Genomic DNA, 14046 nt, shown 5'->3' on the forward strand with positions numbered 1-14046 from the left:
CCTCGGATTGCAACAGCTCCTGGTACTCCAGCACGGACACAGACCCACACGAGGGGGAATATTACTTAGTCATGGAGCTGCTCCCAGAGGCAGACGACGGAGACGAAGACCTGTCACAGTGGATTGGTGTCACCTTCAGCCCTGGGAAGAGACCCTTGAGCCCAGTGATGGAGGAGGACGAGGAGGAGGAGCCGCAGCCTTGTTCCCCAGCAGGGCTCAGGCAGCTGTCCCGTTGGGCCAGTATCACCTTCAGCCCTGGGGACAGAGCCTTGAACCCAGAGATGGAGTGGGATGTGGTGCCACAGCCTTGCTTCGCACCGGCGCCCGACATGGGTTCCCGCTGGGTCCCTGTCACCTTCAGCCCTCTGAAGACACCCTTGAGTCCAGTGATGGAGGAGGAGGAGGAGGAGCTGCAGCCTTGTTCCCCAGAGAGTGAGCACAAGGCAGAGCTGTCCCAGGGAGAAAGGAACAGCTGCTCCCCAAGGGTGTCCCAGGGGGAAGAGTGTGCAGAGCAGGAGCTGTCCTGGGAAGTGTCGGACAGGGAAGAGTGCACAGAGGAAGAGATGTCCCTCAGAGAAGCCACCAGCTCCCAGGAACGCTCAGACTGGGAAGAGCACCTGGAGAAAGAGCTGTCCCTGGGGGACATCAAGAGCCGGGAAGAAGTTTCCGATTGGGAAGAACACGTTGGCACAGCCCTTTCCCAACAGGAAGTGTCCCTCGGCCAGGACGTGACCCCAGGGAACGGCCACAGACCCTCCGTGCACTCCAGCTGGGAGAATGACAGCGACCAGGAGCTCGCGCAAGACCCCTGGGAAGTGGGCACCGAATCTGGCAGCTGCCTGAAGCCCTTGGCCCCGGAGGAGGACGAGTGGGACGAGCTGAGCGTCCTGGAGCTGCCCCTGGAGGAAGACAAAGAACAAAAACAGAGGGCTTTTGCGGCAGACGGGCTCCCAGTGCCTGTGCCTCGTGAGGCCTGGGTTGAGGGCCCGGCACCGGAGCCGTGCAGCCTCCCCAGCCCCTGGCCTGCCCAGCTGGGAGCCCAGGCCCTCCGTGAGCAGCCGGCTGCCCCCAGGAAACGTCCCTCCCGCTTCAGGCGGGCGCTGCGGGGGCTGTTCCGCTGTCCCTGCCTGGCGGCACCGCCCGAGGAGTAGCAGCGACACGGCACCCACAGCAGCCACCACACGGCACCCATTGCTCCAGAGCCGCCCTCCCTGCGGGGCTGCGGCACCCACGGGGCTCCCGACCCACGGCATCGGGAACCAACGGCAACGGGAGCAGGAGCATGGAGAAGACGGAGATGACAAAGAGAAGATGAAGACGACGACGACAAAGACAAAGACGAAGACGACAAGGACAAGGACAAAGATGATGAAGAGGATGAAGACAAAGAAGATGACAAAGACAATGAAGAAGACGGAGATGAAGAAGATGAAGACGATGACAAAGACAACAAAGAAGAAGAGGAAGAAGAATAATTTAAAGATACATAGAAGAATAGGAATAGGAATTAGAATTAAGCAATACATAGCAGAAGAAGAGGAATAAGAATAGCAATTTAAGTATCTTTAGAAGAAGAGGAATAAGAATTTAAAAATCTATAGAAGAAGGACAGTAATAGGAATAAGAATTTTAAAATCCAAAGGAGAAGAAGAAGTATAAGTAGAAGAATGTAGAAATACGTAGAAGAACAAAAGAAAGAAGCAGAATAGTGAAAGAATAAGGAGAATAAGAAGAATAATTTCAAATTCCATAAATGAAGATAAAATCTAGTAAATAAATAAAATTAGCAAATATTTTCTCTTTGTTCCATATTGTATACTTACATTGCAGTGTAGGATATAAAAACATGAATGCACAGTAGGTTGAATAGGACAGAGTTCCAACTCCTGAAGATGTTTTTCATTTTCCAATAAAATTTGTGAGGCACAAGAGCAGAGTCTCCAGATTTCCTTTCTCCTCTCTCCGAGCCATTGATGCATTTTCCACCTCAGTCCCAGGGAGTGCCCTGGGAGCAGCGACTGCTCAGCCCCAGCGCCCACGGGAGAGTCCCCGGCTGGAACCCAGAAAGCCTGGAGCCAGCTGGGATTGGGCTCTGCTCCCAGGGAACGAGGGATGGGATGAGAGGGAACGGCCTCCAGCTGTGCCAAGCAAGGGTCAGGTTGGATAATGGGAACAATTAATGCCTGGAAAGGGTTTTCCAGCCCAGGGATGGGTTTCAATGGGATCCTGGAGCAATGGGAGCTGCACACGGAGGGATGCTTCCAGGCCGGATTTTGCCGTGGAAAACACAACCCTTTCCCTGGGTTTGGAATAAACCTGGAGTCAATCCAGGTCCCAGGCAGGGCTCTGGGCACAGCAGGGCCATGAGTGCCTGTCGTGGTTTGGCGCTGGCCCTACGCCAGGCACCCACGAGCGTCACTCACTGACCCTCCCCTGCCACAGCTGGGCAGAGGAGAGAAAAATGTAATGAAGTTGAGTTAAGGACTGGGAGAAAACACTCCAAGGGCAAAACAGGCTCAGCTTAGAGGTACAAAGTGAGTTTATTGCTGACAAAATAGAGGAGGATAATGAGAAGTAAAAGAAGCCGTCAAGAAAACCACCTTTTTCCCCCAAGCCCTCCCTCCTTCCCAGCGACAGCGCAGGGGAAAGGGCCTGGGGGTTTGCTCAGTTTGCCACAGGAGGTTTTCTTCCACTGCTCACGGAGAGGAGCCCTTTCCCTGCTGCACCGTGGGGTCCCTGCCACGGGAGACAGTTCTCCGTGACCTTCTCCAGCGTGGGTCCACTCTCACGAGCAGAGGTCCTGCCAAACCTGCTGCAGCGTGGGTCACTCTTCCACGGGGTGCACTCCTCCAAGGCCAGGCTGCTCCAGCCTGGGAGCAGGGCACCCTCTCTCCATCGGGTCTCCCACTGGAGCACAGCCTCCTCCAGGCATCCACCTGCTCTGGCATGGACACCTCCCCCATGGGCTGCGGATGTATGTCTGCATCCCCCGTGGATCCCCATGGGCTGTGGGTGGATCTCTGCATCCCCCATGGATCCCCATGGGCTGTGGGTGGATCTCTGCATCCCCCGTGGATCCCTACAGGCTGTGGGTGGATCTCTGCATCCCCCGTGGATCCCCACGGGCTGTGGGTGGATCTCTGCATCCCCCGTGGATCCCCACGGGCTGTGGGTGGATCTCTGCATCCCCCGTGGATCCCTACGGGCTGTGGGTGGATCTCTGCATCCTCTGTGGATCCTCACGGGCTGTGGGTGGATCTCTGCATCCCCCGTGGATCCCTACGGGCTGTGGGTGGATCTCTGCATTCCCTGTGGATCCCTACGGGCTGTGGTTGGATCTCTGCATCCCCCGTGGATCCCCACGGGCTGTGGTTGGATCTCTGCATCCCCCGTGGATCCCCACGGGCTGTGGGTGGCTCTCTGCATCCCCCGTGGATCCCCACGGGCTGTGGGTGGATCTCTGCATCCCCCGTGGATCCCCACGGGCTGTGGGTGGATCTCTGCATCCCCCGTGGATCCCTACGGGCTGTGGGTGGATCTCTGCATCCCCTGTGGATCCTCACGGGCTGTGGGTGGATCTCTGCATCCCCCGTGGATCCCTACGGGCTGTGGGTGGATCTCTGCATTCCCTGTGGATCCCTACGGGCTGTGGGTGGATCTCTGCATTCCCTGTGGATCCCTACGGGCTGTGGTTGGATCTCTGCATTCCCTGTGGATCCCTACGGGCTGTGGGTGGATCTCTGCATCCCCTGTGGATCCCCACGGGCTGCAGGGGCACAGCTGCTTTACCGTGGTCGTCACCACGGCCTGCAGAGGAATCTCAGCTCTGGCTCCTGGAGCACCTCCTGCCCCTCCTTCTCCACTGACCTTGGTTTCTCCATGTTGTTTCCCTCACGTGTTCTCACCTCCTCCTCTTCTCTGGCTGGAAAATTACAACTGACCCCCGCTTTGTCTTGATTTTCTTCTTCAATCTGTTATCACAGAGGTGTTACCAGCCGCTGTAATTGGCCCAGCCTTGGCCAGCAGCTTGTCCATCTTCAGAGCCATCAGGGATTGGTTCTGTTGGACATGGGGAAAGTTTCCAGCAGCTTCTCACAGCAGCCACCTCTGTGGCCCCCACGCTGCCAAAAACCAGGCCCTGCAAAACCAACACAGCAAGGCTCTAACTGATAGCAAAGCATAGATAGATAGGGCCTGTAAAAAGGCATGTGTCGGCAATGTGAGGTCATATAACATCAGGAGATTCTTCTCACTTGAAAGACACCAACGTGTGTTCATTCCCACGTGTAGTTCACAGCTTTTACCAAACCCACCCTCACTGTGTGCATACCATTGCTTTCACTGAAAACTTTGTGCAAAATACGAGACTGTTCATCCCGTCTCCTTTTGTAATATAGAAGCTGGATTTAAATAATCCAGCTTTGCCATAAAACAATGAAGAACCTAAATACATGTGGTGTAGTTTATTCCTTGTCTAAGCAGAGTTCAGAAGAGGATTGTCTCTCTGCTATTCAACATCTCTGTACTCTATTTCTCCTTCAGAAGGAATTGCAAAGCATTATACTCTTGCATGCTTGATTGTAACTTCTAAAATGTTCAGACATTCCAGTTACCATGGCAACATAAAATACGTCACTTCATGATCTGAGACACATAAAAAAACCATATTAATAACAATAAATAAAGCCAGTGCTCAGTGTATATGTCTCAGGATGCAGAAATCTAACCCAGATTGGAACAGAAAAGACAATTTGACATCTAGGGGAGAGGAGCACTTGGCTACAGCTGCTGAGATGGGAACCATTTTCCTTTGGACTTATTTAAGCAGGACTGGAAGTGTAGTGCTCAGAAACAGTAACAAAATGGATTGAGCTATATGCATTAATTCTGTAGTCCTTGCTCACTCAGACAACAGAGGGCACTTTCACCGCCTGTAAAACAGCTGCAAGTTTCGTGGAAGGAAGAAGATCTAAAGCTGGACCCGGACAGGCCTCTGGGAGAGAATGACTGGGCAGCAGTTCTCTGAGAAAATTGTTTCTGCTCTGGTAGGAACTCTTCTGCTTGCCACCTCTATAAAGGTGCTGCCTCCTGAGTAGCAAATCTCAGTCTACTGACAGGAGAGAAGAATACTGGATAGCCACACCATCCTCTCCCTCTGGATAGTGTGGAAGGGCCAGGAGGAGTGAAGTTTTAAGCTAATAATCTTTTATTTAAAAGGTAAGTCTCTGAGCAGACAGATTAGGCCTGAAACATGAGGGATGATACAGAGCAGAGCACATCTGTGAAGAAGGTCACTGAAAACCCTCACTGAGCAATACCTGCTGCTCCGTGTGTGCTGGTTACTTCTTCACAGGGAGCTGCAAAAGATTAGATCAAGTGTGCCATGCTGAGAAGGGGCTTCCAGGGCAAAAAGCTGAGTACTGGAGTACCAATCTGTGGCTGCAGGGAGGCAGAATGAACCAGGAACTGCAGGATACTCCTCAAGGTCTTCTCAGGCAAATCCTACTACCTTGTAACAAGGCAGGACAAGAGAGAATCTCCCAAAGACCTCACTTCAAAGAGAGGCTTTTTAAAGGATTTACACATCCTTTGTCTCGCAGGTTTTATCCAATCAACTACCTCATCAGCAAGCAGCGCACACTGCAGCAAACATGATTTTACCTTCTAATGTCTCATTCGTACATCAAGAAACAGACTCTGTCTCCTTTAATTACAGGCTCCATGCCCATTTTGCTCTCTCCTTCAGCTGCTGCACACAGGCTGGAGCTAGCACAACCTTTAACTGCATTTTCACCTTTCCCCTAATTCAGCAGTGTTTCCCGGGCAATTCTTGAAGACAAGGACCAGTCAGCCAGCAGAAACTCCAAGCTAACCATGGTGATCCCAGGGTTGGCTTACCTACAGGATCAACTAAAAGTGTATTGGAAGGAGAGATGGAAAGTCAGATTGCAAGAATGAAGAAAGAAGTAACTCCCAGGCACATGTCTTACCCTGGGAGCAGTTGAGGCCAAAGAAGCCATCGTGTCAGTAGCACACTCCTGTATCACAGAACCTGTTGCCACTGCAATCCTCAGGACACCATTTCTCACTGCAGTCTTCTCCAGTGAACTCCTCGTGGCACTGGCAGACCCCTTGGGCTGTGGCACAGATCCCACTGCTGCTGCAGCTCTCCAGACACAGCTGAAGGCTGCAATCCTCACCAAAGAAACACTCATCACAGACACACTCCCCAGCACTGCAGTGCCTGTTACTGGTACAGTGGCTGGGGCAGGCAGGGTGGGAGCAGTCACTGCCCTCCCAGCTCTTGGCACACTCACAGCTGCAAGTCTCATAGAACAAAGTCCCATGGCCACTGCAGTGAGGAATCATCTGGCCAGAGCAGCACCAGGATGCATGACAGCAAGCGTGACACACAGATGAGAGAAAACAAAAACAAAACATGAGAAAAAAATTAGGAACGCAGCATTAGATAGGTAGTGCAAAGGCGTTGGGAAATGGAATTATTGGGATCAAATAAAGAACTGTGCAAGCAATAGGGCTGGAAGTTTTTAGGCTTGTGTGAGAGACACTTTCCATGGGAAAGTCCCTGTGTGAAGGAAAACAAACAGCCTGAGAAAAAAGAGGGAGTGAAAAACTTGCAGCTGTGCTATCCGGGAGTGAAATGAGGGAGATGAGCACAGAATTCTTTTGATTGTAACAAGACTGTGGAAACTTGCCAATATAAGTCCAAGTATGTAGAAATAGAAATGTGTCTTGATAAGTTAAGCCACTTAGGAGCTAACAAGCTGGGATACTAGATAAGTGCCTTTGGACTGCTAATAAACGGAGTTCATTTATCAACCTTATTGGTTTGGACTGTGTCTCTCTCCCCCCGCTGGGATCCGGGCTCCTCGTCCCGCGCAGCTTCTAACACAAAGGTATGTTCAAGGTCATTAAAGGGAAAGAATAAATACCACTGAAAAATAGGGACTGAAAAAGACCTGATGGCATCACCTTGTCCATCCGTCCCAGGTCCAAGCAGGGACCAGCTCCACCCTTGCTTTTTCCAACATGTTTGTCCATGGTCAGCAGGAACGTGGGTTCCATGTCCACCCCAGAGAGTCAATTAGGAAGTTTCCCACAGCCTCTAACCTAAACCTTAATGTTGTAATTTAAACTCACTATTTCTCACCACAGATATTTATTAAGATGGAGAGCACATTATTCTCATCTGCTATACACCTGTATTTTTCACGTAAGCAAAGTCTTAGGACTTCCCCTGTCTCCATTCCCCGAATAACAACAGTTCATTAAATTCAGAGGCCAAGCAGTATAAATCTGTGATCCCAGGCAGAGCCTGGGGCACCACAAAACATTATCATCATAAACTCTGCTCCTCTTTTAGTCACTTATCAAAAAGAAAATAAAAAGACAAATTCAGCAATGGCAAAATTCTGGAGGCAAAGTTGAGAAAGAAAAAGATGGCAACTAGAAGTACCTACTTCATCTTTCACCCTCCTGTCCTCCAGAAAATCCTCTATTGAAACCTTCCTATTGAAACCTACATGAATCACAAAAACCAGGGCACCAGCCCATGCAAAGGACTCAAGCATTTTGCTCATGGAGAACTCCCAATAACCTTGACAAATTATTTCAGTCCCCAGATCTCAGCAGTAAATAGGCTGGACCTGGGAAGTAAGAATAGATATCACTCTTGTTACCTACCTTGGCTTCCCCCACAGCACTTCTGAGGGCTGCAAACTTCCCTCAGCTCTGCCACTTCTTTCTCAAGCTTCTCCATCCTTTCAAAGAGATCCACAATGCGGGGTCAAAGTTTCACAGTTCCCTCTGGGTGTGTGCACACGGGTGTTGTGCCTAAAGATTATATTCTGCTCTTCACTGTCCTTAGCCTCTCCAGGATCTAGCTGCACCCTACTGTTCTCTTCATCATGCTGTAATGGATTTGCTTCAGCTTTAATCTGGGAGAGCGTGGGCAGGTCAATCTTACAGGAGTGGCTGAAGGATATTCTTTGAGCGTTGCTGGTGCAGTTATGAGATGCAGAATGCTGAACAGCAGATGTCTGGAGAGCACAGCACAGCAATAAATCCATTGGGAAGGCAAGCCAGCCCTGGAAATTCATCTCAGAGATGGCAGGTTCTCAGAGGAGTAGCTGACCCTTCAAACAGCACAGCTGCTTTCAAGATTGAAAAAAAAAAGGTAAGAATTGTGATCATAAAGCTGGTTTTCATGATTTTCTAAAAGACAAATTATTTGTCTTGCCCTGATTCACAACTAGGTTGGTAAGTACCTGGAAAAGTCACAGTGAATGAGATAGATACGAAAGAGCTTCTAGACTCTCCAAGTAAGAGCTCTAAGTTTTCAACCTTCAAATAAGAGTTGGGATCATGGTCCATTGCAATTGTTAACTATGCCATATCACCTCTCATTCCCCTGCAGTTACAACAGACTTTTCATCAGTCTCTCAGCTGTGGTCTGAATTACTGACCATGGCATTCTCCAGCACCGTGCATGGTCTTCAACTCAAAGCCTGATAACTGTGCCAATGCTGTGTGCATGAAAAATTCAGAGAGCTGACACTGATCTTTCAGTACAGGAAATTTGGGACACAGTTTTGCCCACTTCATGCTACCCTTCTAATACAGCATGTAGCCTACACTGCTACCTGGATTTGGGAGAATTAAAAGATTCACTCCATTTGACACCAGTGCATTGGCATTTTGTGTGCCTGAATAATAGATTCACTTGAGAGATTTCAAGTTCATTTTGCTTTGACTCCTTTATCTTATTTATCATCTTAGCACTGGCACAGTTCATTAGGAAGCTACTAGAGCACATCTGTTAACACATGGAGCAAGAGGATGTGTCACAAAACGATTTGTTTTCCCATACTTTTATTTAGAATTAACTGCTCTTTTCTACCTTGCATAAATATATAGGAAGAGCTTATTTTCAGGCTGATTAATTCTCAAAACTAAGACCTAACAAAATAAAATATTAGTGTTAAATTTCATTAACATTCAGAAGTCAAAACTGAAGTTCAAATGTTTAAAGTTTTCAGGTACAGTCATTCACACCAAAAAACCATGTTTGCTGTGAAAGTTTTGTGCAGTCAACCAAGGAAGAATTTTGGACTTAATGAACACCTTGTAGATAAAAATACAAGAAAGTAGAAGCTGAGCAAGGAGGGGAGGAAGGATAAAATATAAAGTCAGAAACCTGAATTTATCAGTTGGCTTCTTCAGTATTGTATGCTGAATGTTGGCATTAATGGTACATGTCAATCTGTACAGAAGGTGATATATATATATATTTGGTTAAAAACTTAGAATTTCACACCACAGGATGCAAATTCAAAATGTCACCACATGTGACTTACTAAGCAGTTGTGTTATTCATTGCACAAGCAGAAGGGAAAAAATTATTTAAGTGCTAAATTAGGTAATGTGATAACTAGAAAGCACTTGGCCAATATGTGTCCACAGTAATAGCACATCTGGACTCAGATAACACTCCATTATAATAATTTGTACAACCCTTACAATAAAAATTATCTGTTTCTGTGAGACATCCTTATATCACCTAAATGTCTGCCAAACCTTTGGAAACATCCCTGCCACTAGATTAGTACCTCCCATTGGCAGCACAGCTAAAAGAAGGTGTCCTTCCTGCCCAGAAACATGAGGCTTTGGTTGCTAAAAACCAAACAAACCCTACATCACCCACTTATATCTGTTTTGCAGGTCACTTTGGTGCATTTCTCTTCAAGCAAAATAATTGCAGACACCAATGAAAACAAGGTATGGATTTCAAGATTCAGTCTACAATTCTTTACCTGATACCCTCATGTCATATTTGGATTAGGTATTAGGAAAAAAAATTCTTTACTGAAAGGGTAAACTCACACAGGCAGCAGTGGAATCACCACCCCTGGACGGATTTTAAAGACATGTACATATGGCACTTGGACACGGGTTAGCAAAGGGCTTGGCAACACTGGGTCAATGGTTGAACTCAATGGTCTTAGAGGCTTTTCCAAGCTTAAAACTTCTATGATTCTATCCATAAAATAAGGGAGTCATCACTGCTGCTTATACCCAAGCAGTAATTTGTTTCCTTCGGTTTTCCACCTCCATTCAGCACTTATCTGCATTTAATGTATATTAAGTGAAATGGAGGGGAACAAGTACACTGCTCTGTGAATGCAGGGCTCCTTCCCCATCTCTCCCTCTTGGCTTGCAGATGCCTATTTCTGACCAAAGATGCAGCTTCCCCACCCCGACCCATCCTCTCCCTCAAAGGGACACAGAAACTAGCTACACCTTTCTTTTTCTCCTCTGCAGGCTTCCGAAACAAATAAAATCATGTGAGATTGCTTCAAAGCTTTGAACAAACTAAATTCTACAGATTCTCATCACAGTCCACTGCAGGAAACCCCCAAAGCTTGGTTTTGTGGGGTTTACTTCCAAACCCCTGGAGATGAGGTCCCCAAACAGACAGATGCATGCACAAAATCCCTTTGCTCAGCACCTAGTGATTAATAGCATTCTGGGTTGTAACATAATGTCATGACTAATTAGGGCTTCACTGGAACCACAAATTGAGCTCATATCTTCCTGGGCTCAGAGATCATTCCAGAGGAAAAACCCCCGGACAAAGCATTTCTCTCAAGTATAATGAAAGAGAACAACTTTTCTGACTTCCTCATCATATAATAAAGAGAATTTTTTTCCCTGCTGTTAAAAAGAATGGGCTTAACTGACTTTTTTTGGAGAATATAATGTCATACATATAACTGGCAGTAACAGCAGATTAGGGAAAGGACTGATTTAGGAAAGAATGCCTAACAGTCAGATCTACCAGGCACAAAATATTCTCCTAAGGGAAGGGATGAAAGAAACTCTGTTCACATCTTTTCAATTATTGCAGAGGAAAGCATGGGACGATCAAAGCTGGAGAGAACGTGGAATATTTGTGTGAAAGATTCCAACAATCTAACTCTACAAGTCTTTTTCCATCCTACTGCTCAGTGCTTGAAGATTCAGGGTATAGGCCTTCTATGCATACATGACATGGAGATAGGATTGAGGAGAGAAAGAGGGACTTGGAGTCACAGATGAAGGAAATGCAGGTCTAGGACAGCTCCATGGTTGCAGAAGAGAGAATTCTAAGACTAAGAAATGGGGCAGAGTTGACTATGCACATATCCAAGCCACAGAGTTATACAACACAACACTAGAAGCAACACACATTAAAGCAAGATAGCCAGAATAAAACGAGGCGTGGTGAAAAGGAGCCATGGGGCAAGTTTGAGACCTGAGCTTTTTGAATACCAAGGGGGAATACAGAGTGTGATTTTTTTGAGCACAGCCTTCTGCATGCTAAAGCTAGAATGGAACTGCCACGTGTATCACAGCACTAGAGACAGGAGAACTAGCAGATCCCTAATTACCTAGTTAGAAAACTGGCACATTCAAGCATCCTAAAGGCAGGGAGGTTTCTTGAGGAACAAAAAAGGAATGACAAATACTAGAAGGCATGTCAAAAAGTCCTTTACAAGTTCACAGAAGCACTGCTGATCTCCAAACAGCCATCACTTCAATAACTCTCTACAAGAACAGCAACAGGCCTGTCTGACCAACACTTTTAGTCTGAGGAGACACAAGCATTACTGGTGATCAGTGTTCATCATATGCTCTGCCCTCAAATGGATACTAACCGCTGAATTCTGTTTAAAGCATGGACATGACAATACAGGAGCAGGGGAGTGTGTGGCAGCAGCCTGTGGAGAGAAGCAAAGGCACCTGCAGAGCACATGGCAAAGCTGTGTGCTCAGACACAGCAGCAGATGTAGCAGCACAGAAGGTGATAAACCAGCTCATCCCTCACTAAGTTGGAAAGCAGTCATGCTCCTTACATCTTGCAATGCTTTCAGCAATAAAGAACGACACGAGTTAGTGCACCCAAGAGCACAACTCAGTCATTGGGGGCTATTTGCCTACAATGCAAATTATTAGGAACAAGTACTCTAAAAAGAAACCCTTCTAGGTTAAACCCTACCTCCATTAGATGCAAAGGCAAAACTCCCATTTATATGAGCAGATACGTAGTTTTAAATGGTTGGAGGAGATAACCTAGGAAAGCCTAAGCCCTTCAAAATGGGCTTTAAAAACCCCATTAAATACTCCTGTACATTTTGTAAAAATCATACATGCCCATAATACAGGGTTATTGATGTTTGTGTAAGGCTTCAAAATCCTTGGAGAGCATCTGCTCTAAGAAGTCAGAGACAAACTGAGTTTTTCCCTCAGGAAAAACAACAGGAACCTCAAAGGAAATAAAAATACTTTTCTCTTACCTGTCAAGTACTTTCAACTGTCTGGTTCAGAGCCCTTCTGATGCAGGCACCACTTGCAAAGGTAATCTGAGCAAGCCAAAAAGTGACCAAATCCTCTCCTCTTCCCCACTCCAGCTGCAAATCAGCAGCAGTCCCTGCAGCGAATTTAAGAACCCATGGAGCAGATGAAAGGAACCAATAGAGACCTCGGGGCGTTTCCCTCTTACAAGCCACCTAAGGAGCACGCTGGGCTTGGGAATGATTCCCCTGCTCAGTAGTCTTCTTGCCCATCAGCAGGAATAAACACTTCCCACTCTGCTACTAGTCAAAAGCCAGAAAGCCTCTCCAGCTCTGTACATCTGTCTGCAAGCATCACAGGATTGTTACTGAGACTGCTGTATTAACAAGCACATTTGTAGTATTAATGATGAGAAGTTCAGGTGGAGTACATCAGAAAACAAAAACTTAGAAAAATGTGTTGAACTCAGCAGCAGATAAACACTACATTTATTCAGCACAGTACTTTCAAAAATCCCTCAAGAACTACCCACACGCTTATTTAGCCAGGTGCATTACTGAGCCCAGTTTTTAGCTGACAAACCCTCAGATTCTGAACAGTTCCTTCGATTTACTGCAACCAGAAGCTGTGCTGAGGGAGCTGAAGATGGCAGCAGCCTGAGGGATACCAACATGCATCATTAATCCTTGCCAGTCTCAGCTGAGGAAGTGCCAATCACACAGGTGATGCTGTTGAGCAAGTGAGGGAGTCAGCCCTGGCTGAAGAAATAGTCCTTCCCATTCTCACCAGTTGCTCCCACATCTGGACCATCTAATAAGCACAAAAGGGGAAGTGATACAAAATACTGTAGATAAGAATGCATGCTGTAGCATCCAAATCCCCTTTGATCACATCTATTTTATCTGCTCTGCTGATATCCTGCCAAATTAACTTTACCCTCTGGAAAGCTAGAAAAATAGCAAGTTATAGACAATTACATCAGAGAATAAAGCTTGAAATGCTCCCCTTCAAACAGCAGAAAGCTACTTCCAAGCCAGCCATGGTATCAGCACAGCTCATCATCAGGAAACACAGTCACAAAGAGCCCAGGTTTTGAACGGGATGCTCACAGAGGGTTGCAGCCCACAGGCTGTGCATGCCGAGCCCTTTCTGCTGCTGCAGTTTCCCCTCCATAGACAGACCCTCACACAAGTTTAAGAGCAGACTTTTGGGTTCTCAGGGTATGAAGGAAGAAAAAGTAATTAGGAAACGAGGGCAATAACCAGCACCTCACCTCTCTGTGGCTCATAAGACCCATATAAAGCAAGGAGAAGTGAAAACAGCTTTGAATTTGTAGGTTATTGCTGTGCGAACAAGTATTAGTGGTTTCAGCTGGGCATATCTGCAGGACAGACACCTTCAGGGCAGTTAACACCTGGGCTGACAGAAACTGAACAGTCTGTGAAGAATTAACAACTTCATCAGCACCAAAAATGGCCTCTTTCCACTGACTACCGTCAGCCCCGGTGGGTAAGTTCCTAGGAAAGCTGCTGACTGTAGCATAGATAATAAAATTTGATTAGCCTGCCAACCTGGCCACTTCTTCCAGATTACTACATACTTCTGGAGCAGTATCATACACCAAACATCTAAGTAAAACAACTAGCACACAGACAACAAGCAACTTGACAAACTGAGACAGCTTCTTTTAAA

The 14046-nt window shown here is 47.1% G+C and overlaps 1 protein-coding gene across 1 annotated transcript in view; it reads right to left on the reverse strand.

The window, feature by feature from the left end:
• TNN (tenascin N) overlaps positions 1–13608 on the reverse strand; it is a 35255-nt gene extending 21647 nt beyond the window's left edge. Inside the window, 5 exon segments of the mRNA XM_069023202.1 lie at positions 5991–6367; positions 7704–7804; positions 7806–8171; positions 12357–13164; positions 13332–13608. Of these exon segments, the coding sequence (XP_068879303.1) occupies positions 5991–6367; positions 7704–7804; positions 7806–8120 (793 nt within the window). The 5' untranslated portion in view covers positions 8121–8171; positions 12357–13164; positions 13332–13608.
• Between the last annotated feature and the right edge of the window lie 438 nt (positions 13609–14046).

This window comes from Aphelocoma coerulescens, chromosome 8 (assembly GCF_041296385.1).
Source record: "Aphelocoma coerulescens isolate FSJ_1873_10779 chromosome 8, UR_Acoe_1.0, whole genome shotgun sequence".
In the NCBI taxonomy this organism is placed as follows: Eukaryota; Metazoa; Chordata; class Aves; order Passeriformes; family Corvidae; genus Aphelocoma; species Aphelocoma coerulescens.